We start from the raw sequence: 25,640 nt of genomic DNA on the forward strand, positions 1-25,640 counted from the left end.
GGAGCAGCTTCCCCCAACCTCCCTCTCTCTGCTCAGAGCTCCTGCATCAGCTTCTCGTACTGGAAGGAGACAGTGTCCATCCTGTTGAACCCGGATCGCCAGTCACCGTCTGCCCTTGTCAGCTACATCGAGGAGCCCTACATGGACATAGACAGGGACTTCACCGAGGAGTGACCTTGGGCCGGGCCTCGGGAGGATGCAGAGCCAGGGCCAGTGTGGGTGAGCGTGGGTACGCAGGCCACACGCCCTGCCCTGCTCCTATCCCTCCCCTGCCTCCCCGCTGCTCTCTGCCTGCCCCAGGTCTTCAGGTCCAGGTGTGGTAGGAGAGGGCGTCCTACAAGCCCTGGGCCTCAGGTCACTGGGGAGCCTCAGTTCCCTCAAGATCCCCATGAGGAAGACGAGGGCACCATGCCTACGCTTCCCACAGGGGCCTGGCCCCCCTAGAGATAAGGGACTTTTAAAAACAGCTCTGTCTGAGCTGTCAGTCCTGCGGTGTGGAGGGATGGGATGTGTCTCCCCCGTCCCTGGCCTCCAGGCCCAGGCAGAAGAGAAGCTTCTGAGCCCCAGGCGGGGTGGGGGCACCAGAGCGCACTGCTCTCCCCAAGCCTGCCCCTCCCTCGTTTCCCTTTAGCTCCTCTGGTTCTGTTTGCTCTTTGGCCGCTGTGTTCATCCCAGGGGTTCCCCCCAGAAGTGGGGGGCCTTTTCTCTCCCTCCTGTGGGACACGGGGTGGCTGTGCCTGCCCCACCCCTGCCCCAGGGCAGCGTCTCCTGCCTGAGCCCAGACACAGGAGCCTGGCTGGGAGCCCACCCTCAGCCCCTCCTTGTGTTGCCAATTTATTAACAGCAAATAAACCAATCAAATGGAGACTATTAAAGAACTTTATTTTAAATGACTGATGTGGACTGACTTTTGTCCGTTGGGTGGTGTGTTCCCCCAGCCCACCCCCGGAACAAGAAGGGCACCTGCAGGTGTTTACTCAGAGCCGGGGCAGGCAAGGCAGGATCGCAGCAGCCGTCACTCCTTGTGCTAGGGGAGAGGGCGGGCTCAGGGAGCTGTACCTCCACCCCTGCCACCTCCATGCCGGGGCCCCCAACTCACCTTGGGCCCCAGCGCGTCCCGGGTCCGTGCCCGCAGCTTGTTGGCCTGGGTCTCTGCCATGTCTGCCCGTTCCTCTGCGTCATCCAGCTCGTGCTGGGCCTTGCGATACTTAGCCAGGTTGGTGCTGGCCTGCTGCTCCTGGGAACATACCAAAGGGAGACCAAGGCCCTGTGTAACAGATGGTCACTCTGGTGCCCACTCCCTCCCCACCGGTCCTCAACTCCCACCACCATCATCCCCGCTCAGGCAGTCCCGTGGCAGGAACAAGGAAGATGAGACTCCGGTGCCAGCCTGGCAGGTGGAAAGGACGCAGGGGCCGCTGCAAGAGACGGAGCCGGTCTGGTCTCCTCTGGGAGCTGTTGGGAACTCCTTCCCACTGGGAGCAGGGCCTGCTGCGGCCTCACCGGCCTCACACTGGCCCAGCTCAGCTGTGCTGACCAGTCTGGGGTCTCAGTGCACTCACCGCCTCCTCAAACTGGCGCTTGTAGCTCTTGACCTTGCTCTGCAGCTTGTCTACCAGGTCCTGCATGCGAGCCAGGTTCTTCCTGTCCTCCTCGGCCTGGGCAGGCAAAGGGGCCTCAGGGCTGGCCTGCGCTGGCCAGGTCTAGGGCCACCCCCAAGGCAGACGCTGCCACCCACCTGGTACGCAAGTTCCTTGACCCGGCGCTCGTGTTTGCGCACACCCTTGAGGGCCTCAGCATGCTTCTTCTGTTCTGCGTCAAGCTCTGCCTCCAGTTCCCGTACCTGCGGGTAGCCGGGGGCTAGGCCTGCTGGTGGAGCCCGCCCCGGCCCCCCACTTGCCTGTGGAAGGCCTGGAGGGGGCGCACACACCTTGGCCTCCAGCTTCTGCACCTGCTTCTTCCCGCCCCGGAGAGCGGCCTGCTCCGCCTCCTCCAGCCGAGCCTGCAGCTCCCGCACTGTCTGCTCCAGCGTCTTCTTCATGCGTTCCAGGTGGGCACTCGTGTCCTGCTCCTTCTTCAGCTCTTCGGCCATCATGGCTGCCTGCAGTGCGGAGGTGACGTGTTGGAAAGTGACCAGCCCGGGGGCTCTGGGCTTCGTCCTGGGCCCTGGCAGGCCGCTCCCAGCCTCACGTCAGTGATGGCCTTTTTGGCCTTCTCCTCTGCCTCCCGCCGCTCCTGGGCAGCTTCTTCCACCTCCCCGCTCAGCTGCGCCAGATCTGCCTCAAGCTTCTTCTTCTGGCCCAGGAGGCCGGTGTTCTGGGGGGCGGGGCGGGGGAGCGTCAGAGGGGGCCCGCAGGCCTCACTCGCCCAGCCCCCCGGCCCCGTCTCTACCTGTGAGTGCAGCAGGTTGAGGCGCTCCGTGGCCTCCAGCAGCTCCTGCTCTGCCAGCCGCCGGCTGCGCTCACCCTGTTCCAGGACGGCCCGCAGCTCTTCCAGCTCAGCAGCCACCAGCGCCGCCCTGCGCTCCAGAGCCTGCGACTGCTCCCGCAGCTCGGCTGCCAGCCGCTGCTCCTCGTCACGCCCCGCCTGCTCCTCCTTGAGCTGCGCCTGCAGCAGCCGCGTGGCTGCTTGCGCCTCCGTGGCCTGGCGGTTGGCGTGGCCCAGCTGCAGCTCCAGGTCATTCAGGTCACCCTCCATCTTCTTCTTGAGGCGCAGCGCCTCATTGCGGGCCCGGGTCTCTGCGTCCAAGGAGGCCTGCAGGGACTCCACTGCCCGCTGGTGGTTGCGCCTGCAGGGCGGGGAAGAATGTTCCGCAAGCAGCACAGGAGCAGGCCCAGGGACCAGCCCTGCCGGAAATAGAAACCAACAAGTAGTCCCTCCCTGGCTTCAAGTCCCTTGTGGCTGCCCATCAGAGCGAGTTCATGGGCACAGGCGGGGATTCTCGAGGCAGGCAGATGCGCCCTGAACTGGCTCAGGCTGTGTGACCCTGGGCAGGTTCTGCGGCCTCTCGGGTTCACTTTCAGGAGGGATGGCCCTGACCTGAGCAGGCCATGTTGCGAGGCGGGTGAGATGCCTGTGCCAGCCATGTTTCCTTCCTGCCCCTCACCTCGGGGGGCTGGGGGAGGCGGGCTGGACATACCTCAGGTTAGTGCACTCCTCATCTTTCTCCGCCAGCTTCCGGTCCACTTCCGCCTTGACCTGGGACAGCTCCAGTTGGATCCGCAGAGTCTTGGTCTCCTCCAGCTCCAGAGCCCCCTGGGGACACCGGGGGTGTGGGCTCAGGGCAGGAAGGCCAGGGAAGCGGTCAGCACCCCCCTACCCTGTGGCCAGCCCCTGACCTCTGCCTCCTCCAGGGCGGCCTGCAGCTCGCTCTTCTCCCCTTCTAGCGCCTTCTTGGCTTTCTCCAGTTCCTGGATGCTCTTCCCACTGAGGCTGACCTGGTCTGTGAGGTCGCTGATCTCCTCTGCAGCGGGACAGGGCTCTGAGCAGCCTCCTCCCAGGTCCCATGCCCGTGTGACCCCGAAGTGCTCCCAGCCCCGGGTCGTACCCTGCAGGTTCTTGTTCTCCCGCTTGAGCGTCTCCAGGGCCTCGAGCGCCTCCTCGTGGCTGTGCCGCAACCGGAAGAGCTCCGTGCCCAGGCCGCGGGCCTCCCTCTGCGCCGCCTCCAGCTCCCGCTGTGTCTCCTCCTCCTGCCGCCGCCTCTCCTCCAGTGCCCGCTCCAGATGCCGCTGCTTCTTGTCCAAGGCGGCGGCGGCCGAGGTGGCCCGCTCCAGCTCCAGGGTCACGTCCTCCGACTCGGTCTGCAGCCGCAGCTTGGCCTTCTCCAGGGATGAGCACTTGGCATTCGCAGCCTCCACACCCTCCTCTGCCTCCTGCAGCCGCAGGGCCAGCTTCTTCCTAGGCCGTGGGAACATGCGCGGTGAAGACCGGGGAGGGAGGCTGGCAGAGGGGCATCTCCACGTGGCCATCCTCCCCAGGCACTCACTTGGCCTCTTCCAGCTCCTCGGTCCTCTGGATGGCATCTGCTTCGTACTTGCTCCTCCACTGGGCCACCTCGGCATTGGCCTTGGACAGCAGCCGCTGCAGCTCGGCCTGGGCCTCGGCCTCCTCCTCATGCTGCTCCCGCAGGAGGTCACAGTCGTGCCGCAAAGCCTGCACGGCATGAGCCAGCGCACTCTTGGCCTGCAGGGATACCGATGGCCTCAGCAGCGGTCCAGGCCGGCAGCGCCAGCGCCCCCAGCACTCCACGGCCGCCGCTGCTGGCCCACCTTGCTCTCCTCCTCCAGCTGCCGCCGCAGCTCCTCCAGGCTCTGGGCAGCAGAGGCCTTCCCACGGCTCAGCTGGCTGACCAGGGCCTCCTTCTCCTCCAGGAGGCGGCTCAGCTCCCCTGCAAAGCAGGCAGGTCAGCTGGGCAAGGGGCAACACCAGGGCCCTGCCCAGCGCGGCCTCGCTGAAACCCCAGCCTCACCGCTCTCGGTCTGCAGCCGCCCGCGCTGGGTGCTGGCATCTGCCAGCTGCCGCTGCAGCTCCTCCACCTTGATCTTGGCCTCGCTCAGCTGATCCTCATAGGTCCGGCACAGCTTCTCTGCACTGGCCTGGGATCCAGAGTCAGGCATCAGGAAAGGTTGTGCCACAGAGGGCAGGATCTAGGAGCGGGAGCTAGAAAGCCATATGTGCTCCCGGAACCACAGGGAGGTCAAAGCATCAAGTTCAGGGTCAGAGACTCTGCTGCTGGTCTCCTGGCTTAACAAGCAGGCATCAGACATGGGATGATGGAGTCAAACCCAAGGCCAGTGGCGCAGGTAAGCGTTAGATTACTAGATGTGGCGTCAGCTGGGGACAGTGGTGCGAGGTCACCTGCCGGGACTAGAGGGCACAAAGGTCAGCAGCTAAGGTTAGGTCTTGGGTTCAGGAAAGGCCAGGCAGGACAATATTCGGTCAGTCCAGGACTCCCAGGCCAGCCGGTGTCACAGCTGTTGGGTGAAAGGTCTGAGGTTGGAATTGCCAACTGGGTCAGCAATGAGCAGGGAACAGGGCCAGGAGTCAGGGTTTGAGGGCAGGACTGGGAGATGCCAGGCTAACGGGGAGGGAGCAGGCGGGTCCAGGGTCAGGTCTAGAGGGAGGTCAGTGCTGGCACGTGGTGACGGGTCCAAGAGGGAGCTCAGCTGCTGGGATCAGAACTGGCTAAGGCAGGGGTCGCGTGTCAGGCCGAGGCAGACGGCAGAGACCTTGCCTCGGGCCAGTGTCTCCACACTGGCCCCCAGATCGTCCACCTCCATGCGCAGCTCGCTCTTCTCCTTCTCCAGCTTCTGCCGCACCCGCTGCAAACTGTCCACCTGCTCCCCCAGCTCGGCCGCGCTGTCGGCCTGCTTGCGGCGCAGGGCAGCCACCGTGGCCTCGTGCCGCAGCGCCGCCTCCTCCAGCTCCCGCCGCAGCCGCCCCAGCTCAGCCTCGCGCCTGCGGCAGCCCTCGCGCTGTCCGGCCGACGCACCTCCCGCCTCCTCCAGCCGCTCGCTCAGCTCCTCCAGCTCCCGGGCCGCCTCGGCCCGCTGCTTCTCCACGCGGGCCCGGGCCGCCCGCTCGGCCTCCAGCTCCTCCTCCAGCTCCTCGGCACGTGCCTGGGGCGAGCGGGGACACGAGGGTGGCGGTGGCCGCTGCGGCTGCCGCCCCAGCCTCCCGCCAGACCCCTGCGCACCTGCAGCTCCTTGATCCTCTTCTGCAGCTGGGCGCCCAGGAGCTGCTCATCTTCCACCCGCAAGGTCAGCTGACTCAGCTCCGAGTCCTTCCTGGGAGCGCACGGTGGGGGTGCCTGCTGCAGCCGGGCACCCCCTCCCACGCCTGCTGTCCTGGGCCCCGCCACCTACTTCTGCCCTGGCAAGGGAGGGCAGGACCCCAGCTCTCGACCCCACCCCCGGCCTCTGCAGAGCCCTGGGAGCCGCCGCCGCCCCGCCCTGCGCCCCGCCCTCACTTCTTCAGCTTCTCTTCCAGCTGCTGCTTGTCCTGGGCGGCGTCCGCCGCGGACTCCTGTGTGAGCTTCAGGTCGCCCTCCAGCTTGCGCTTGGCCCGCTCCGTGTCTAAACGCAACTTCTTTTCCTGCTCCAGGGAGCACTCCAGCTGCGGGGCCAGGTGCGCCTCAGCGTCGCGGGGCAGCCAGCGCCCAGCCCGCGGCAGCCCCAGCTGCGACCCTGACTCACATCCTCCACCTGCTGCTCCAGCCGCAGCTTGGCCTTGGCCAGCGCGCTCACGCGGTCCTCCTCGGCCTGCAGGTCCCCCAGGGCCTGCTGGTGCGCCTCCTGCAGCGCCTTCTTCTCCTTGGTCAGCCGGGCCACCGACTCGTCCAGCGTGGCCATCTCCTCCGTCAGGTTCTTCACCTACGTCAGGGCCAGGCTCACTGTGGGACCCACCTCCTGCACCCTGGCCAGAGCAGCCACCAGGCCAGCTCTGGGGCTGGGGCAAGTCCCTTCACTCCCAGCCTCTGACTCCTACAGCCTGAAGGGGCGACAGCCTCCCCCTCAGGCTGTGTCGAGGGCTCACTGAGCGAGGGCTCCCAGCGCCCGGGCCAGCGGCAGAGGTCACTGGTGCCAGCTCCTGTGGCATTAGCAGGCTGCAAGATGGCTGGTTTCCTCGGGGCTACCTGTGGGAGCCTGAACTAGCAGCTTGGGGCCCCCACCTCACTTGAATGCCTGCATAATGCAGTTGGTACGCTGAGGCCACAAACCAGTGGCCTGGGAGGGCTCGGGGACGGAGGCACCCAGGGCACACACAGCCAGGATTTCCGCCCCTGAGGGGCCCGCGGTCCAGGATGGATGACGCTTGCTAGCGTTTCCTGAGCTCCTGCTGCATACACGGCCCCGTGGCTGTCAGCAGAGACCTGTCCGCGTAGCCCCCGCCGCCCCGCAGGCACTGCTAACGCGTCTGAGGCCCTGCGAGGCAGTGACCGGCCACACCTTGTTCTCCGTGGCTTGCTTCTCCTTCTCGGCCTTGGCCAGCGTCAGCTCCAGGTCGTCGATGTCCTTCTTGAGCTCCGTGCACTCGTCCTCCAGCTTGCGCCGGCGGGCAGCCAGCTCAGCGTTCACCTCCTCCTCGTCCTCCAGCCGCTCGCTCAGCTCCTTCACCTTCGCCTCGAGCTGCACCTTGGACTTGATCAGCAGGTGGCAGCGCTCCTCCGCATCCGCCAGGTTGTCCTGCTCCTGCAGGGGGCACCACAGGGCAAGGGCAGCCAGCTGAGGACCACCAGGCCGAGTCGTGCACGGCTCGGTGGGCGTGGGCGGGGGAGGCTGCAGGAGAGGGATGCCCGGGGCAGAAGTGGCACCATCGAGAGGGGAACATGAGACAGGCCAGGGCCTCCCAGCCTGAGGCCCAGGCAAGGATCTGGGAGGAAAGCCCCCGGCCTGCTCCCCTCTATTGGGCTGAAGTGGGCAGCAGTGGGTGTGCGGGGCCTGCACGGCCATGGAGGGGCTCCCGAGGTCAGCTGTGGAGGGCCCGGGTGCTCGTTCCCCGCATTTTCTCACTGAGTGGCTGCACCACCATCCCCTGCCTGGGCAGCAAGTTTCACAGCTCCAGGGCTGCCGCTGCCTTACACCCGAGGCCCCTCTGCCGCCTCCCTGGAGCCGGGTGCTGAGGGAGGGAAATCACCTTGGGGAGACCCCGACGTCCTGCCCCCCAGTTCCCACGGCCCTGAACCATGGGGTGGGGGGCAGCAAGGTGGAGAGGGCGGGGGACTTCAGCTTCTCTGCAGCTTTAGCAGGAGCCGGGGGCACTGGGGTGCAACACGGAGGCCACGTAGGGACCACGGCAGACCTTGTCTCGTGGCACCCGGGAGTGGGAAGCAGAAAGGTCCAGCCTAGGCCTGAGCACCGGAGCCCCCCAGGCCGCCCTGGCAGTGCATGGCAGGGGCGGGAGGTGGATTCCTGGGAGCAGCCCAGGGTTCTCGGGGCACCAGGTCACAAGGGAAACCCCTCGCTCCCCGCCCCCAACTCACCGCCTGCAGCTGCAGGGCCAGGTCGTTCTTCTCCTGCATGACACTGACGTGCGTCTCCTCCAGCTCCTGCCGCTTGGCCTCAGCAGCGGCCAGTGCCCCGCGCAGCCCCCGCAGCTCCGCCCGCAGGGCCGCCAGCTCCTCCTCGGCCTGTGCCGAGCGCAGCAACGGCTTCATCTTGAAAAAGAGCTTCATCCATGACCAGTTCTTGACAGCATTGAAAGCTCGGATGTTCCACTGGATGGTGAACAGGGCATCCCTGCGGAGGCACGGCCCCGGCTCAGGAAGCAGGCTCCATTCCATGGCCGCTCCCTGAGCCACTACTTGGGGCTGGGCCTCCCACCGGTACGTGGCCTGTGCCAGCCCATTCGCCCTTCCTGACAGCCCTCGCAGGTCCCAATGCCTCTGCTGTGGAAGTGAGGCTGGGGAGGGGCCCCCAGGTCTGCCTCCAGGGCAGGGGCTGGGTGGTCAAGTCCCCCAGCTGTGGGATCAGAGTAGGACAGCCCAGCTGTCCCGGGATGCGGCAGCTGAACAGAGGCGAGCACAGCACCTGCCTCTTAGAGCCGCCCTGTGCTTCACCGCGCAGGCGAACACAGCATCTGGCCCGAGGCTGGGCCTCGAGGCTCTTGGCAAACACCCGATACAGTGACCACCTCCCAGTCACCAAGTCAGCCTGCCTGGAGTGGAGAGGCCGGGTCTGGAGGGCACAGGTCTGACCATGGGCAGTGGGACAGAGAGTGGAGAGGGCCATGGTTCCAGCATGTCCCTTAGATTTCGTGGGTTGGCAACTGAATCCCCGAAGTCATGGGTTAACGGTATGACAGGAGGACCTCTGCTGGGTGACTGGGTCAGGAGGGCTCTGCCCTGGGAAACAGGTTCATCCACAGCCGGGTTAATGGGTGGGGGTTAGCAAGGCAGTGGCTTTGTTAGGAAAGCAGCACCTCACGCGAGTGTGTCTGGCCGTGGGCTGCCCTCCCATGCCCTCCCTGGATGCCAGCAGATGCCGGGGCGGGCTCGCATGGGCCTGGATCGTCTATCAGTTACCCAGTCTAGAGTATTCTCTTACAACAACAGAAACCAGGCTAAGACAGAGCCTGTGGGTCCGTGAGCTGAAGAATGTGGCTGCACCCCCGCCTCGCTCCCCCCATCCCCTCCCACACCCACCTGCCACCCAGCAGGCGCTGGTACTCCAGGCGCATGAGGCGGCCCCGGCTGCGTGCTTGCAGCAGCGTCAACACCTTGGCCAGACGCTGGTCACGGAGCTCCTCCAGGACGCCCAGAAGCCCTGCCTTGAAGAACACCTGGGGACAGAACGGGGGCGGCCAGGTGTGACTCCTGGCCGGTGCAACCACGTACAGCCACAGGCGGCCCTAACTCCAGGGCACCCCAACCTTGGTGTGGCCAAACTGGTACTGCGTGTGGTCAATGTCCAGAGAGCCCAGCAGTTTCTCAGTGGCCTTCCTGCTGTCCACGAAGGTGTCATCTGGGATGGCGCTGGGGTTCAGGATGCGGTACCTGGAGGGCGGGGGGCACAGGTCACTGAGGAGGCCACTGGGTTGCTGGGGCTGAGGGAGGCACTGGACGCTGGGGGACTGGGCATCCTATGCTCAGAGCCCTTGCGGGCAGATAACCACATTCAGTTCGCTTCAAAAGAGCTTGGAGTTTTTATAAAAGGGATGTGTTACTTTTGTCATTTTTTTAACAGGAAAAAAAAAAAGAAACATAAAGAAGGTGACCTGCTGTCTAACCCACCAACAGAAGAAACATCTGAGAGGATTTTAACCCCAAAGAGCAGGGCTTCCCGACACACCCACCTCTGCAACGGGCACGTGCGTGCACAGGGCTGTGGGGGCCCGGTGAGCTGGCCACGTCGCAAAGGCATAGTCCCCAAAACAAGTGGGCCCATCAGGTAGCTCTCAGGGAGAGCATGCGGCTTGGTAGAGCAGGGGATGCCGCACGGCCATAAAGGGTGCTGACACAAATGCACGCCTGTTGACAGGGCCCACCCTCCGAGGCAGTCTGTTCGGCACCATGCGCGTGCAGCCCCACGTGTGACCTGGCAGGTGGCCATCTGGTCATGAAGGCTGCTGGAGGAGGAAGCAGCTACGGACGCCCGGCACCTGACAATACACCGCCACTGAGGGCGGAGCGGGCAGCAGGTGGCACTGGCAGCTCCGGGTCCTGCGTGGCTCTGCCTGCAGCCCAGAGCTCCAGGCTAACAAACCCAGTCTCCTCGGAGAGCAGCCACTGTAGACATCCCAAACTTGCTGTGCACAAAGCAGAACTCGAACCCCCATCCCCTCATGCTGCACCCAATCACAAAGCCCCATCCTTGTATCTCAGGGCATCTACCACCCCCCTCTCCAGCTGCCCAGGCCCCAAGGCTGGGAGTCACTCTGGTTTCTTCTTCTCTGTCCAATTCATTGGCCAGGCCTGTTGCTCTACATCCCATCCTGACCTCAAGCCTGCTCACAGCTCCCCCCAGGTACCCTCCCAGCTTGGTGCCTCCCCCATCTCCCCCTGGGATACCTGCCCAGCCTCTCCCTGTCCTCTGCTTCCCGAGTCCGGAGCCTATGTCTGCCCATAGGGGGACCCTCAGGCTGCGGCTCCACCTGCAGAGAGGGCAGGGGGAGGTGGTGTAGGCGGGGCAGGGAGCCACTTACCGCTGTCGGAAGTCGGCGTAGAGTAGCCTGTTGGGGAATCCTTGGCGGCAGATCCGGATCCCCTCCAGGACCCCATTACAGCGCAGCTGGTGCAGCACCAGGAAGGCATCCATGACCCCTGGATGTGGTAGGGTTAAAGGAAAAGGTCAGAGGTCAAGACCCAGGGCTGGCTTTGAGGCTGTGCGATCCCCAACTTCCTGGTCCCTGCCCTGTCATCCCCTCCCACACACACACACCACGTTTCCTTTGGTGTACCCCGGCCCCCACAAAGCCAGCCCTGCAGGTACTACCTGGGGTCTTGTTCTCATTGGGGACAATGCAACGAACAAAGTGGGGCTGTGTGGCCCGCAAGTTGGTCATCAGCTTGTTGAGGTTCTCCTGGGAGTGGGGAGAGTGGGGAGCAGGGAGAGTGGGGAGCAGAGAACCAGGATTGGACGCCGCAGTGGCACAGGACATAAGGACCAGAGAGAGGCACCTGGGTCGCCCCGTGCTCCCATCTGAACAGTGCCCACTCTGGTGCCCCGGGACCCTGTGCCCATTCCCATCACCACCACTGGGGTCTGCCCTCCCCAGCAGACCCCAGCCCTTCCGGTGGCCCACACTCTGCCAGACGGCGTGGGGACGGGAAGCAGCACAGACTTGCTGTGATGTTCACGTGGAGAGGAATTAAACATCACTGCAAGTCTTAACGGCTGCCCGCCCAGGGCGCAGGGGACGGGCCAAGAAGAGAGGGGTAGGGTGGGAGGCTGGCGAGGGTGAAGGCCCATGCAGGGCCCGCACCAGGCCTCACCTTGTGCAGCTGGGACACCGTCTGGAATGACGCTGCCTTCTTGCGCTTCTCTTTCACCCCAGACTTGGGGGGCTCAGCTAGGAGAGGCATGGATCCGTCACCCCCTGGCATGCCACCCCGTGAGCCCCCGTGCAGTGGCATGCCTGTCCCGTGTACTCACTGGAGCAGGAGCCTGTGTAGTTCTCATAGAGAGCAGCCAGGAGCTTGTTCTGGGACTTCTGGAAGATGGGGACCACTGTCTCATTCAGGGGGTCCTTGTTTTTCTCCAGCCAGCCCACAATGCTGTAAGGTACCTGGCAGACAAGACCAGGGCTGAGCAGTGGGGCAGTGGAGGGCAGGGCCTGGCGGGGCTGGGGTTCCAGGGTCACCTACCACGCCTGCGTAGTGGACCACCTCGAAGTGGGCCTGGTACTTGCGCTTCTTGTCAGGCCGAGGCTGCTGGAAATTGGGCGACTTCCCCGCGTGGTTGTCGTAAAGTTTGGCCCGGAAGCTGGCATCTGAGGCCTTGGGGAACATGCACTCCTCCTCCAGGATGGACAGGATGCCCAGCGGCTGTTGACAGGAAACACGCGCGAGGACACTGACCTGGTGGCCCTGCCACCCCCGCCGCCTCCCTCTGGGAGTCAGTCCAGGCCCCGGTCTCCCCAGGGTGTCAGGGAACACCCGCACTCCATGGGCCCCATCTTTGTTTTAAAAAGATTATTTCTCTTTATTTGAGAGGCAGAGAGAGAGGGATCTTCCATCTGCTACTTCTCTCCCCAAATGGCCACAACAGCTGGGGCTGGGTTAGGCTGAAGCCAGGAGCTTCTGCTGGGTCTCCGACACAGGTGCTGGGGCCCAAGCACTTAGGCCATTTTCAGTTGCTTTTCCAGGCCATTAGCAGGGAGCTGGATCAGAAGTGAAGCAGCCAGGACTTGAACCAGTGCCCATGTGGAACTCCCACGCGACAGGCAGCAGCTTTACCCGCTACACCACAGCGCCAGCCCCAAGCCCCATCTTCTAAGAGAAAAAGTCTGTGTCTTGGCGCCTGACCCCCCCTGCACAATCAGTAGCACTGTGTTGTCCTCTGCTGATGAAAAGTGTGCAAACCCAAACCGCCATCTCTGGATCTACTCTCACCTCTGACACTCATGGCACACCTACATGTACACACACACACACAGAGTAAAATTTAAAAGAAAAAAAAAAAAACGCAAGAGCCCCAGGTTCACATTTCGGCTTCTTTACTTGCTGGCTGTGGGACCCTCAGACCTCACTAAGCCTCCATTTCCTGACCTGCAAAACCAGGGAATGAGCATGGCCAGGGCCGCCACCTTGTACCAGTGAAACAGCGGCCCTTGAACCTAAGTGCCCAACAGCAGGGATCCCGGGAGTGCCTCGTGTGGAAGCCGCCTGCTGCACGCAGCGCTCTTTCCTCCGAACGCGTTTCCAGAGGAACAGCAGGGCGTGAGGGGGCTAGTTCAGGAAAGAAAGGGGGTGCCCAGGACTGGGGTTTAAGAGGAAATGAGCTCCAGGGCCACAGCCTGTGGCAGGATTGGGGGAAACGTTTTTTTTCTATTTCCTAATTTTCAGATTTTTCTTTCCTCCCTTTGCACAATGGGGAGCTATACGTGTGTCATGTTTCACAATCAAACAAGTAAGGACACACACCCTGACGGCCCGCAGGCCAGTTCTGAGGATGGAGCGCAACTGTGGCCACCGGGGAGCCTCGTGAACAGCAAAGCCGGGCACGGGCACGCCAGGAGCGGCTGCCGTCAGCAGCCCGGGATGCACACACTGTGCACTCACCAACACTCATTCACACTCAAGTCCAGCACGTTTATTCACACGCACGCAGTCACAAGCACTCACGATCCACACACTGACCTCGGCGCACAAGCACACACATGCACACTAACCAGGCTTGCTCACCTCCGAGCACGGGGTCGTTCCTGCTCACTCACAGCACCTGCCACCCTCCCCTCCTCGTGGCAACCTCAGCCCGACCCCACCTTCTCGATGAGGTCAATGCAGGGCTGCAGGTCGAGGCCAAAGTCGATGAAGACCCAGTCGATGCCCTCCCGCTTGTACTCCTCCTGCTCCAGCACGAACATGTGCTGGTTGAAGAACTGCTGCAGCTTCTCGTTGGTGAAGTTGATGCACAGCTGCTCGAAGCTGTTGAACTACAAGAGGGAGGCGCCGGGCTCAGCATGCTCCTTGCAGGCGGGACAAGGGGGGCCCTCAGAGGAGCAGGGATGTGCACAAGTTCGTCTCCGCCCCACCCGCCCGTGGCCTGCGCGCACCTCAAAGATCTCAAAACCAGCAATGTCCAGGACCCCAATGAAGAACTGCCGGGGCAGCTTTGTGTCCAGCGTCTGGTTGATCCGAGACACCAGCCACCGGAAGAGCCGGTCGTAGGTAGCTTTGGCCAGAGCCCCCACAGCAAACACCACCTGGAAGTGTGGGGAGGCTGGGCTGGGACCTGGCCAGGAAGGGACCCTGCCCCTGCTGTCCCCAGGAGGACCTCAGCCTGCACGCAGCTCACCTGCTCCACACTCTGGCCCTTGGTCACGTACTCATTCCCCACACGCACCCTTGGGTGCAGAAGGCCTTTGAGGAGGTCCCCACTGCTGACCCCCATCAAGTAGGCAGCCTTGTCAGCACCTGGGGGCACACATGGGGAGGGGGGGGTTAATGAGAAGAGGAATACAATATTGTAGGTACAAGAATCTGGCGGGGAGGGGTGCCCTACTGCCTTAGCCTGGGATTGGGAAAGGGAGGCTGAGAATCAAGTTCAAAACCAACAAATTCCAAGGTCCATGAGGGTAGGAGTTGAGGAATCAGGTAAGGACGAGGTCAAATGTTGTGGACAAGAGTTAAGGTTACTGATCCTGAACAGGACACTGAAATCAGGTCAAGGTGAAGCCAGGCCAGGTTCCCTCACTCTCAGTGCCATCAGCCTCAGCTTGCTCTTCCCGCTGCTTCTGCTTGAACTTCATGTTGCCGAAGTGCAGGAGGGCGCCCACGATCTTATAGCAGGCGCATTTCTCATCCACGCTGAAGCCCAGGATGTCCATGGCATGCTGTGGGGCAGGGGACACAGCGGGGTTCAGAGAAGTCTCGGTTCCTGCAGGCTGCAGCCCCACTGACAGCGCTGTCCATCACACCACGCAGCCCACACCCCCGCCCTGCCCGTCCTACGTCGGTGGCGATGAGCTCCTCCCCGTCGTCCATGTTATCCACGGTAATGACGCCCTGGCTGCAGAAGTGGTAGTCATAGGGGTTCATCGACAGGAGCAGCACGTCTGCGGGCACGGGCAGCGGGACACAGCTCAGGGCAGGTCACTGGCTGTTCTCCCTACCCCTCCCAGCAGAGTGAGACCAGGCCCAGGGCCAGCCTAGGGCCCTCTCCAGGCTCCTCTGGAGTTTCTTGTTCCTGCCCCCATGTTCATGGCTTGACTTTCTTTGTGGCTTTCTGGGAAATGAGCTCTGGTCTCCACGTCACACTCTGTCCCCGGACCACTGCTCACAGCCACCCCTCTGGCCAGACCCCAGGCTGGGGACGGGGAAGACCAGAGGGAAGAGAGCGGGGCCTCAGCGGGGACTGGGCCCCCACCGGTGCTAGGAGTGGGGCTGTCGTGACTCAGGAAGGCAGCAGGCAATGAAGCCAAGAGGCCTGTGCTCTGCCACGGCCAGAGTCCCGGCCCGGGGTAGGGGACAGAGTGGGCTCCAAGTCCCCGGGGAGGAAGGGACGGCACAGACCCCAGAGGGAGCAGCCACCTCAGGGCCTGGCGTGATGGGGGCCAGAAATCTCCAGGCAGCCCTTTGGGCTCTTGACTCCAGCCCCTGTGCCCGGCCCTCACCCTGCAGCTCCGGCTTCTTCCCCGACAGGATCTGGTAGTAGACGTGGTAGCCACGCTCGCCAGGTAGCTGGAAGATGACCCGCGACTTCTCCAGGAGATCTGGGGAAAAGGGGGGCAGTCTACACAGTGGACGCCCCAGCTAGGGGCCGGGGCCAGGCCTGTGTAGGGCACTGCATCCAAGCACAGGCATCTGTCTACACCTCATCTCCAGCCAGTGCAGCCCCGCCCCCATCGAGTGCCTGTGTTAGTGTGAGAGACTTGACCTGGAGTTCCAAGGTGGGGAGCCCTTGGTTCAACAGCCCCTCCGTGTGCCCCAGGGTGGTGACAGAGGGCCTGGAGGACTGGGGGCAGGGCAGGAGGCTGAGGCCAGGGGCCTGGGCCAGGTTAGAGAAAGACTGGTGTGGAGGCGGGCACAACCACAAGAGCCTGACAGGCCGCACCAGGATTGGGTCTCTGTTCAGGTGACAGGATCTAGAAGCTTCTAAGCAGGGACAGGGCATGGTCAGCTCAGTATTAGAAAAACTCGCTCCACGTAGAGAAGCAGCTGGTGGGACACTCGGCCAGGCTGACCTGGCCCAGGCGGGGCCGTGGCCAGGGGGTGGAAAGGAGGGCCCAGGGCCGGCAGGGCCCAAAGGACACCACTGCAGGTGCTGAATCCAAACGGAAAGGCTCGGGGCCTCCCTGGCCCTCCTGCCCCGACCTCCTCCCAGACTCACAGCTGTCAATGTCCGCCGATGCCAGCTTCCCAGACGGACCAAAGTGAATGCGGATGAACTTGCCCTGTGGGCGGAGGAGCTGGGCTCAGCTAGGGCTCAGCCGGCACGGCCCCGGCACAGCCCCGGCACAGCCCCGGCATGGCCCCTGCACGGCCCCGGCCCCGGCCCCCAGCACGGCCACTCACAAAGCGGGAGGAGTTGTCGTTCCTCAAGGTCTTGGCGTTGCCGAAAGCCTCCATGGCAGGGTTGGCCTCGATGATCTGGTCCTCCAGGGTGCCCTGGCCGGGGGTGAGTGGCCCGTCAGCCTGGGGGCCGGGGCAGCCTGCGGGGAAGGGGTGTCCCCGGGACCTCCTGCTTGGTGCCTGCCCCGCTCACACTGGCCCCACACTTACCCCAGTCTTTGTTGCCAGAAATTGCTGGGGGCAAGGAGGACACCATTAGAGGGTGCGAGGTCTCACCAGGAGGGGGCAGTGGTTAGCAGTGCAGTGGGTGTTAGTTACCCCAGAGTGCAGCCCCCCACCCTCTTCCCAGCCCAGCCCTCCTTGCGGTGTTCAAAGGAGAAGTGCCAGATGTGGATGCAAAAACCACTCCAGCCCACATCTGGAGACAGGCGGCTGTGTCTGGGGTCTCCCACTCACAGCCCCCTCTTCCCCCAACTCAGTTTCTGGCCCCCTTGGTATACCTTCACTTTCCACACTCCATGCAGTGGCTCTGCCCCAGGCCCCAGGGACCTGCTAAAATCCACTCCCCTTCAGAGCCCAGCTCAAGTGCCTCCTCCTCCAGGAAGGCTTCCTTGATGCTCTGAGCCTGGAAGAGACCTCTTCCTGCTCTGACCCTTCCTACCCTAATCTCCCCTCTGATAGCCCTTTACACACTTCTCCTTGCACACCTGCTACTGCTCAAAATGGCCCTCCATGTGCATATTATTAGCCCCAATTTGTAAACGAGGAAACTAAGACCCAGTGTAGGGAGGTAATCTGCTCAGGGCAGGCCCAAGCCTGGCTTCCTGGAGCCTACAGCTCCCCTGTGTCTCACCTACGGGGACTCATCGAACTGAGTGGTCTTCCCTGGCCCCTCCTAGCCTTGTCCTTGTCTTCCCTTGCTTTCCTACCCCAGATGCCAGGAGCCAGGGAAGAAGGGGAGGAAGCAGGGACCTGGGACCCTGGGACCCAGGGACAGGGCAGTGCTGCCAGGGACCTTGTGGCCACTGGTCCATCCACCACCAGGGAGCCCAAGACTGCAAATGCACCAGAGGCACTGCTGGGAAAGCCTGGCAGGAGCCCCTCCCCACACACCGCTGTCCAGTGCCCATGGGCGGGGCTCCCCCCCCCCCCCCCGGCCTAGGTGGCCAAATCTGGGGCTGCAGGGGAGCTTTTAAATTCCCACAGCCACGGCACCTGTGGGCAGCCGCCGCCTCCTCTTCCCCACCCGCGCCCCTGGCCTCAACAGTCAGGCTCCTTTCTGCCTAGGTGGTCCCCTGTCCCCTGTCCCCAGCCTCCCCACTGTGTCCCTGCCAGCCCTGGCCTCTCCTCGCCATCTTTTCCTGTCCCTGCAGCATCCCCAGAGACCTTTGGAGGGTCCGGAAAACAGGGCAGGAAAGGGAGGGAGGAAAGAGTCCCAAAAAGTCAACAGCAAAAACAAAACAAAAAACAAAAACAACAATCACCGCAACAAAAAACCAAAACGGAAACAAAAATCAAAAACCAAGAAAATCAAAGGGAGAAAAAAGGAAAAGGAAAAAAAAAAGGTGGAGGGAAAAATAAAAGAAAGAAAAAATGCCCCAGAATAAAGCAAGGCTCAACTGGACCAGGAATGGAGGCTCTGGGCTTCTGCAGGGAAAGGCAGCCAGTCTGAGTGGGTGGGGGAGGAGTGGCGGCTCGGAGCTCAGAACAGCTGGTCCTCAGGCTAGGAAGAGACCAGTGCGCCCTCAAAACAAAAGCAACTTGGTCCTCAGTGTTTAGAGAATTTCCCCAAACAATGCAGAAAGCACAGAGGTGCCCCCCACCCTGGCTGCTGGGAACGTGGAAGACCCTGGGTCTGGCTGGTCTCTGGGGACAAGCCTGGGCCCTCCACTGACAGCGGGTCACCATCTTCAGTGCAGGAAAACCGGGGAAACAACCATTTGTGATAAAAGCGGCCTCCCTGGGAAACTTTCAAAATACGAAGGTCACATGGAGGAGAAAAACTATGCAAAACGCTCAGGAACAGCAGTGCGGGGCTGCTCTGGGCCAGGAAACGGGATGCCCGGCCTAGCAGTAGCCATGGCCTTGCTGGTCAAGCCTTGCTCAGGCCAGAGCCTCCCACCAGGGTGGGGGGCTCAGGCAGGGCTGGGGACTCTGGGGAGTCAAACTTTTAAAAAGAAAAAAGGGAGGAGAGACAAGAAAAACAGCAGAAAGCAGCAGGGAGCGGTGCCCAGTGGGCAAGTCTTACGGCCTTCTTGCCCGGCCCATCTCCCAGGGCAGCGACGATGGCAAAGTACTGAATGACCCGCTTGGTGTTAACCGTCTTACCGGCCCCCGACTCTCCGCTTGGACGACACAAACATCAGTCACCAAGGCCCATCTGGCCTTCCTACCCTCCCTCAACCCCCAACCCCCCCATCCCTGCAGCAGGGCTCCCCCTCCCCCCGGCTCAGGACCCCTAGGGATGGACCCATCCTCAGAGGTGGTGTGTGCTAACCACGCCAGTGTAGACCAGCCCTGGGCGATGAGGACACTAGTCACGCTGCCACTGTTACCAGGCATTAACCTAGCGGCAGGTGTGGGCCAAGCACCCCTCCCCCACCGGCTCTGCCACGCTTTAGAAGCCAGTTTTATGGATCAGGATCCTGCTGTGCTCCAGATACAATCACTCATGACTCCTTACAACCCTGCAAGGTGGCGGGGAATGTTCCCACTTTCACGGTGAGACTCAGAGGCCCAGGAACACACAGCAGGAAGCAGCAATCTGAGAACTTGAACCCAGGCCTATCTCATTTCAAAACCCTTGCTCTTAGCAATCAGGCTGTGTGTGTGCACTCGCACACTCATCCATATTGTCTTGGGTTAACGTGGCCTTAGCAGGTAAGAATTCTACCACCTTCCCACCTGTGCGCAACCCCACAGAACCAAGGTGGGAGGTGCGGCGGGCTGGTGATCACTCTGTGCTTGGGCTCCCATACCGCACGCATCTGCCCAGAACCGGGCAGGGAAAATGCTCAGGCCGGGTGAGCTTCAGCTGCGACGCTGGCTCCAGGTGGTAAAAGCCCTGCCCTCAGCACTTGCACTCCACCAGGAGAAACCACGTGGTTCCAACCCCTTCCCTCCTGACGGCCACCATTTCCCACCCAACCCCGCCCCCAACACACTCACGTGATCAGCATGGACTGGTTCTCTCGGTCTGGAGGAAAGGGGGAGAAGGGGATGGAGAAGTCAGCCACGGTGAGGGGCCAGCCGGTGAATACCTTGGGTATGCCCCCCCCAACCCCAGGGGCAGAGATGGAAAGGGCCAGGTGGGAGGGTCCAGACTCAACTCTGGAGGCCCGTTCGAGTGGAGGGAAGAGGGTCCTTAACGGGGCTCCCTGGAGCCGGGGCGGGGGTCCTGGAGGGGCCCTTACTGCGCAGCATGTCGTTGTAGGCGTTATCCGCCACCGCATATATATGGGGCGGGGACTCCGAGCGGCGCTTCCCCTTGTAAGCGGCCACCACAGAGGCCGTGTAGACCGGCAGCCACTTGTAGGGGTTGATGGTGACACAGAAGAGGCCTGAGTAAGTCTGAGGAGAGAGCCGAGAGGTAGGGCTTTTGGGGAGTGGGGAACGCCAAGTTCCCACGCCCGGGCCTCAGTCCTCACAAAGTAACTGCTGTGATATTCCTCAAGGAGCCATTTGATATGTCTCGCCACACCCCAGGAGGCCCCTAGGAGGCCACCCTGGCCTTGTGCCAGCCCCAGCCCCACAGCTCAGCCTCGAGCCCCGCCCCTGCTGCTGTAGCTCCGCCCCTCCAGTCCCCTAGCCCTCCCTCAAGCTCCAGCTAGCCCTGCCCCCAGGTCAAGGCCTCGTCTCTACAGTGGCCTCTGCCAAGCCTGTAGTCTCGCCTCTGCCGCTGAGCCCCGCCCCTTCAGTCCCGGGCAGTCCCAGGTCATGGGGCCGCCCCTGCGGCCCGGGACACCACCCCGCCGTATCTCTGGCTCTTCTCCATCCCTCACACCCCCAGTCCCCTCCTGGCCTTGGCTGTTCCTGGACCCCTGCCTCTATCATTACAGTTCTGAGACTACAGCCCAGAGGCGTCTCCTTCCGGTTTCCCTCTGGCCCCGCCCCCCGGCCCTTGGCTCACGTAGATCATCCAGCGCGCATAACGCTGACGCAGGTTGTGCAGCACGGCCGCCTCATTGAGGTGGGTCATCATGGCCATGTCCTCGAGCAAGTCGAAGCGGGGTGGGTTCATGGGCTGCACTTCGGTTTCGCGAACTGTCAGCACCTGCCGGGGAGGCCTGGCGTAAGGTGTTGTCACCTTACCTCCCACCTCCAGACCCCTGTATCCACAGTGCAGATTCCACCGGCCCACAGCTGTGCCCCCGGGACAGAGGGGCTCAGCTCAGGAAGGGGCAGTTGAACCTTCTGGTCTCTGGTCTCCACGGTGACTCTGCCTCCAGTTGCCTCCGACTTGACCTCCGCCTCCACGTAGGCGTCCTGCTCATCAGGCACCCAGACTCGTTTCTTCCCTGTGTTGCGGAGAGAGGGATCCACTGGTACTTTCAAAGAGGCTGAAGTACCTTCAGGGGTCCAGCGGGAGCTCCCCAGCTGTGTCGGTAGAGCTGTGCCCCAGTGAGGAACCCTCCAAACCCAGGCTCCTAGCAGGGCAGAGCTGGCAAACCTCCCTACACACAGCACCTCCACCCTGGGAAGAACAGGCAGGGTTGTACACTTGGGTTCAGATCCCCGCTTCAGCCATTTTTGCCCTTCAACTTGAGGCAAAGCCCTCCTTCCTTCTGGGCGTGTCAAAAGTCACGGGACTATCTTGTGGTCCCCTAACATCCAGCACAGAGCTCTGGGGTTCCACATCCCCCATTTCACTGAAGACTCAAACTCAGGTCTCCTAGTTCTGTCCTTTGCTTCTTTCCACACGGCCAGCGGGCCTCAAAGCATCAGGGAGGCCAAATTTTATGGTGGCTAAACACACGCCCCTGGGGCAAGTTGTTTGGTGCAGCGGGCAAGCTAAAGCTTAAGACGGCTGCGTCCAGGATTGGAGCACCTGGGCTCCAGGTGCAGTTCTGCTCTCTCTTCCAGCTTCCTCTGGTGCGCACCCTGGGAGGCAGCAGTTGATGGCTTAAGTGGTTGGGTCCCTGCCACCCACATGGGAGACCTGGACTGAGCTCCTGGCTCCTGGCTTCAGCTTGGCCTAGCCCTAGCTGTTGCAGGAATCTGCAGGAGTAAACCCACAGAGAGGTGATCTTTCTCTCTCTTTCCCTCTCTCTGCCTTTCAATAAATAAATGAAAATTAGGAAACAAAAACCCAGGGACTCGGGCAGCAGACCATCAAGTTCTAGCCCCTGCCCTGCCACTTTGCAAGTGCACTGGTCTCAGGACCACCTACACGACTTGCAGGCCCAAGTGCAAAAATGATCACTGGGACCCCTTGTTTACAGTTGTTGAAACACGTTAAGATGGCAGCAGCAGAGCACTGGATTGTGAGGCCTTTCCGAGTGCGGTGCCCTGTGCAACTGCAGAGGTCGCACGGACAGGAAGCTGGCTCTGGCCCTCCGCGCCCCAGGTGGGCGAGATGATGCATGGAAAGTCATCTGCTCTGGACCTGCACACGAAGAGCAGGCGATACACATTGTCTACTGTTATTATCGTCCTATGAGCAAACCAGGTCATAAATAGTACTGTCTTTATTCCTGTCCCTAATAAACAGTGGCTCTGGCTCTGTAGAAAGCACTAAAAATAACTGCAGCATGGGTTGTATAGACACATGGAGACACATGTCTGAGTCCCAGACGACAATTCAAGGAGACAGCTGGTATTACCCCATTCTACAGAGGGACAAACTAAGGCTCCCTTACACACACACACACACACACACACACACACACACGTGCACAGTGTATCTGGGACTCTAGCCTCCAGACCCCAGACTCTGAAGGAAAGTCTCAGGCTGATGCTGTCACCAGAGTGCTCCTTCAGCTCTGAGCTGAGGGCACCTCCTCCCCACTGCTGGTCTCAGTCCACAGGGTCCCTCTGGCTGTGCGCCCTCCTCCTCTGCCTTCACTTACCATCCCACGGGACGGTATGCACTTTCATGGTCTCCTGGCGGAGGTAACGGGCAGACTCCCCAAGTTCACTCACATCCATCATAGCGGTGGCACTGGGAGACGGAGGAAGAAGAACTGGCAATCTCAGAGGTTCGAGGTGGTCCAAGGGAACAGGCACTGGAAGACGGTGGTGACGAGGGAACGAAGTGACCAAAGGTTCCAAACTGGGGCATGGTCCTCCACCCCACAAGGCCTGATCCCAGGTGACTCCCTGGGGCTCCCCAGCACAGCCTCCCTTGGTGACCCCCAACACGTGCACTCCCTCAAACTCTGCGGCATCTTCTCCTGTACAGCCTCACCTACCGGCCCACCCTTTCGCCCTCCTTTCAGCCCCCATCCCAGCCCTGATCACCCACCTCAGCCCCACGGTGAGGGCAGGGAGCTGTGCAACCCCTTTTATTGCCGCTGTCAAGGTCAGCGGAGGAGAGCTATGTCAGCAATCTCCACGTGTCCCAGCCCCCCCCAAGCCTGGCCACAGGACACAAAAGGCAAATTCCCTTTTATCTCCACCAGCACCGGCCCCTGGGCTATTTTTACCTCCCATTGTCAGGGGATCACAAAGGCAGAGAGAGACACTCTGCTGGGAGACAGAAGGCTGGGATTCAGAGACTGGGGGTAGGGGTGCGGGGTGGGCAGAGCCAACACAGGGAGAGATCTGAGATGACGGAGGAGCTCACAGAGAAAAACTGAGTCACAGAGAGTCTGATACTTTTGGAAATAGACAGCAAGGGGACCACAGAACATCCTCTGGGGCCAGCCAGCCCAACCCTCTTTCTGCATCTTGGGAAACCTGAGGCCCAGAGGAAGGAGAGGACTGGCCAAGTCTCAGGGACCAGCAGCGGCAGGGACTGGGTCAGAACAAGAAGAGGAGAGTGAGACACCTCTCTACTACAACAACTGGACACAGTCCCCTTCTCCCCTGCCCTTATCCCAGCACCCTCTGGGGAGATTACACCTGAAGAAAATCAGACCTGGAACCACACAAGGAATGATTTGGCTGAAGAGGAAGCAAATGGAGGACTTTTGAACCAATCAGGAGCCCCTTCCTATTCTGACACAGGATTCACAGAATGCACCTTTCTGCACCCGACTCTGTGTTGTCCCAATTTTAGTATATGTGCTGCCCAAGTGAGCATCTCAACACGAGCCGGAAGTGCTGGCACTCGGCCCGTCGCCCCTATTCCGGCATCAGACCACATCAGGGCACTGCCAGACTCGCCTGCACGGCACCCTGGCAGGGCTTGGTGATGCGGTGGAGTTTCAGAATCTGCCGTGCCAAGAGCCTTAGATGCCAGAACTACAGAGTTCCAGAGCCAAGCTTCCAAGCAGACGTTCCACAGGGCCCAGGGGCCACCCATTCCAAACATGCTGGCGGGGAGGGGAGCAGGAAAGCTACACAGACATCATTCCAACGATACATTTGCAATCACCTACAGCTCAGAGCAGGCGAAACTGGCCCACGGCTACAGAACTGGGTGATGACCACACCTCCGCAAGACAGGAAAATGCTCAGGCATGGGGCCGAGCGGGGTTGCACGAGTGTGCGTGCCATATAGGATGTTTGCAGCTATGCATGTAACACGGGTAAGCTTACAGTGTGTGAGCTATGTGAAAGCTGTAAAGAAAGAGATGCACTGCCAAATGTGACAACATTACAAACACGCAGACCTCTGCAAGAATTAACCCTGCAGGAATTCCCCACGTTATGAAATGATACAGGCCCCTGGGGGGCATTCCGATTATTTCCAGTCTGCCCTCAGGGCTGTGGTGAATATCTTCACACTCTTATCAATTTTCACATAGCGTGTTCACAAAAGATGATCCTCCTCCGGTCCTCTTTCAGATAATACCCCTCCCCCAGGGTAAACCAATCCCAACTTCTACCCTTACAGATGATTTCTGCTCTCAAAACATGTCCCTTTATTCTCTCAACATTATATTTGTGAGAACATTATTGTTTCTTTCCACAGGGCTCTACAGGGTTGGCCCTTGGTCTACATCCTTAGTGTCCTGCAAAGTGCCTGCTTCAACTACTAGAAAGTCAGTAAGTCCCTAGATAGAAAGTCAAAGATGGATGGATGGATGGATAATAGATGGGCAGACAGATAACAGGGTTTAATCTTTCTGTTGGGCCAGAAGCTGGGTAGCTGGGTTTGAGTAATTTATCAGCAGCCCACAGGGTCCATAGGTGCTCATACTTCAGGGCTTTTTTTTTTTTTTTAAAGATCTATTTATTTATTTATTTATTTGAAAGTCAGAGCTATGCAGAGAGAGAGAGAGAGAGAGAGAGAGAGAAAGGGAGAGGGGGGCTGGCGCCGCAGCTCGCTAGGCTAATCCTCCGCCTTGCGGCGCCGGCACACAGGGTTCTAGTCCCGGTCGGGGCGTCGGAGTCTGTCCCGGTTGCCCCTCTTCCAGGCCAGCTCTCTGCTGTGGCCAGGGAGTACAGTGGAGGATGGCCCAGGTACTTGGGCCCTGCACCCCATGGGAGACCAGGATAAGTACCTGGCTCCTGCCATCGAATCAGTGTGGTACGCTGGCCGCAGCGCGCCAGCCACGGTGGCCATTGGAGGGTGAACCAACGGCAAAGGAAGACCTTTCTCTCTGTCTCTCTCACTGTCCACTCTGTCAAAAAAAAAAAAAAAAAGAAAGAAAAAAGAAAAGAAAAAGAAAAAAAGAAAAGAAAGGAAGAGAGGGAGGGAGAGTCTTCCATCTGCTGGTTCACTCCCCAGATGGCTACAACAGCTGGAGCTGGGCTGATCTGAAGCCAGAAGCTTCCTCCAGGTCTCCCATGTGGGTACAGGGGCCCAAGGACTTGATCTGTCTTCCATTGCTTTCCCAGGCCATAGCAGAGAGCTGGATTGGAAGTGGAGCAGCCAGGACTTGAACTGACGCACGCCCATATGGGATGCCAGCACTGCAGACAGTGACTTTACCTGCTATGCCATAGCGCTGGCTCCTTCAGGACTTTTGCCCTGAAGAATCAGAGCTTCTAACAAGCCTTGCCTATTCCAAACATAATGTGGGTCTGATTTCCAAAATTACCCAGTATAGAAACCTGGGGCTGAGATATCACCTCCCCCCAAAAAATTGGGTCTGGAACTGCCCTATAGGTTAACTTCCACTACTGCTGAGATGAGCCCACAGATAAACAGGGTGAAGAGGAAACTCAGTGCCCTCAGAGATGCACAGTGACTATAACCTCTAAGAACCTTAGGGACCGACTTTAAATACCTGCAGAGCTGTCCCACCGCAGAGGAAGCCTTTGTGATCCATGTGGCCTCAAGAGAAGACCAAAGGACAGGGACAAGGAAGCAGAGATTGGATGCAACACAAAGGAGGATTTTTTCAAGCTCTGGGCCAGC

At 61.0% G+C, this 25,640-nt stretch overlaps 2 protein-coding genes and 1 non-coding gene across 6 annotated transcripts in view; 1 reads left to right on the forward strand and 2 right to left on the reverse strand.

Annotated features, from left to right (window-relative positions):
* TRPC4AP (transient receptor potential cation channel subfamily C member 4 associated protein) overlaps positions 1 to 890 on the forward strand; it is a 72,733-nt gene extending 71,843 nt beyond the window's left edge. For both annotated transcript variants that reach the window (XM_002710789.5, XM_002710788.5), the window contains exon 19: positions 37 to 890. In XM_002710789.5, the coding sequence (XP_002710835.1) occupies positions 37 to 174 (138 nt within the window). In that variant the 3' untranslated portion in view covers positions 175 to 890. The remainder of the gene's footprint in view (positions 1 to 36) is intronic.
* On the reverse strand, positions 866 to 25,640 carry MYH7B (myosin heavy chain 7B). 3 transcript variants are annotated; one of them, XM_070051904.1, is made up of 42 exons: positions 25,510 to 25,640; positions 22,240 to 22,395; positions 20,582 to 20,688; positions 20,301 to 20,444; positions 19,585 to 19,741; positions 19,340 to 19,367; positions 18,420 to 18,516; positions 16,382 to 16,405; positions 16,175 to 16,267; positions 15,990 to 16,053; positions 15,274 to 15,372; positions 14,612 to 14,715; positions 14,355 to 14,493; positions 13,956 to 14,074; positions 13,714 to 13,863; positions 13,423 to 13,593; positions 11,804 to 11,983; positions 11,592 to 11,724; positions 11,432 to 11,508; positions 10,932 to 11,019; positions 10,642 to 10,759; positions 9,370 to 9,493; positions 9,143 to 9,279; positions 7,982 to 8,237; positions 6,948 to 7,190; positions 6,195 to 6,371; positions 5,969 to 6,114; positions 5,696 to 5,786; positions 5,229 to 5,618; positions 4,469 to 4,595; positions 4,269 to 4,387; positions 3,986 to 4,182; positions 3,548 to 3,897; positions 3,339 to 3,463; positions 3,140 to 3,255; positions 2,392 to 2,788; positions 2,191 to 2,316; positions 1,931 to 2,101; positions 1,739 to 1,843; positions 1,563 to 1,658; positions 1,100 to 1,237; positions 866 to 1,027 (listed from the first exon to the last, which is right to left on the reverse strand). In XM_070051904.1, exons 2-42 carry the CDS (start codon positions 22,319 to 22,321, stop codon positions 1,016 to 1,018), a joined length of 5,817 nt encoding a protein of 1,938 aa, XP_069908005.1. In that variant the 5' UTR covers positions 22,322 to 22,395; positions 25,510 to 25,640; the 3' UTR covers positions 866 to 1,015. The 3 variants fall into 3 exon arrangements, with proteins under 3 accessions (XP_069908005.1, XP_069908006.1, XP_069908007.1); XM_070051905.1 differs by lacking the exons at positions 18,420 to 18,516; positions 25,510 to 25,640 and having other exon boundaries at positions 866 to 1,237; XM_070051906.1 differs by lacking the exons at positions 16,382 to 16,405; positions 18,420 to 18,516; positions 25,510 to 25,640 and having other exon boundaries at positions 866 to 1,237.
* On the reverse strand, positions 11,272 to 11,330 carry MIR499 (microRNA mir-499). The gene has a single exon (NR_162663.1). It is a non-coding gene; the product is annotated as a microRNA mir-499 (primary transcript).

Source organism: Oryctolagus cuniculus, chromosome 11, assembly GCF_964237555.1.
Source record: "Oryctolagus cuniculus chromosome 11, mOryCun1.1, whole genome shotgun sequence".
Taxonomy (NCBI): Eukaryota; Metazoa; Chordata; class Mammalia; order Lagomorpha; family Leporidae; genus Oryctolagus; species Oryctolagus cuniculus.

Bases quoted from the DNA above. Each gene is read 5' to 3' on its own strand.
- MYH7B (XM_070051904.1), bottom strand. From the start codon at position 22,321: ATGATGGATGTGAGTGAACTTGGGGAGTCTGCCCGTTACCTCCGCCAG. The intron at 14,494-14,611 runs GTAGGACGGGCA...CCTGCCCCACAG, and splicing joins AGGAGCTCATCGCCACCGAC to CATGCCATGGACATCCTGGG. The intron at 11,509-11,591 runs GTGAGTACACGG...TGCCTCTCCTAG, and splicing joins CTACACAGGCTCCTGCTCCA to CTGAGCCCCCCAAGTCTGGG.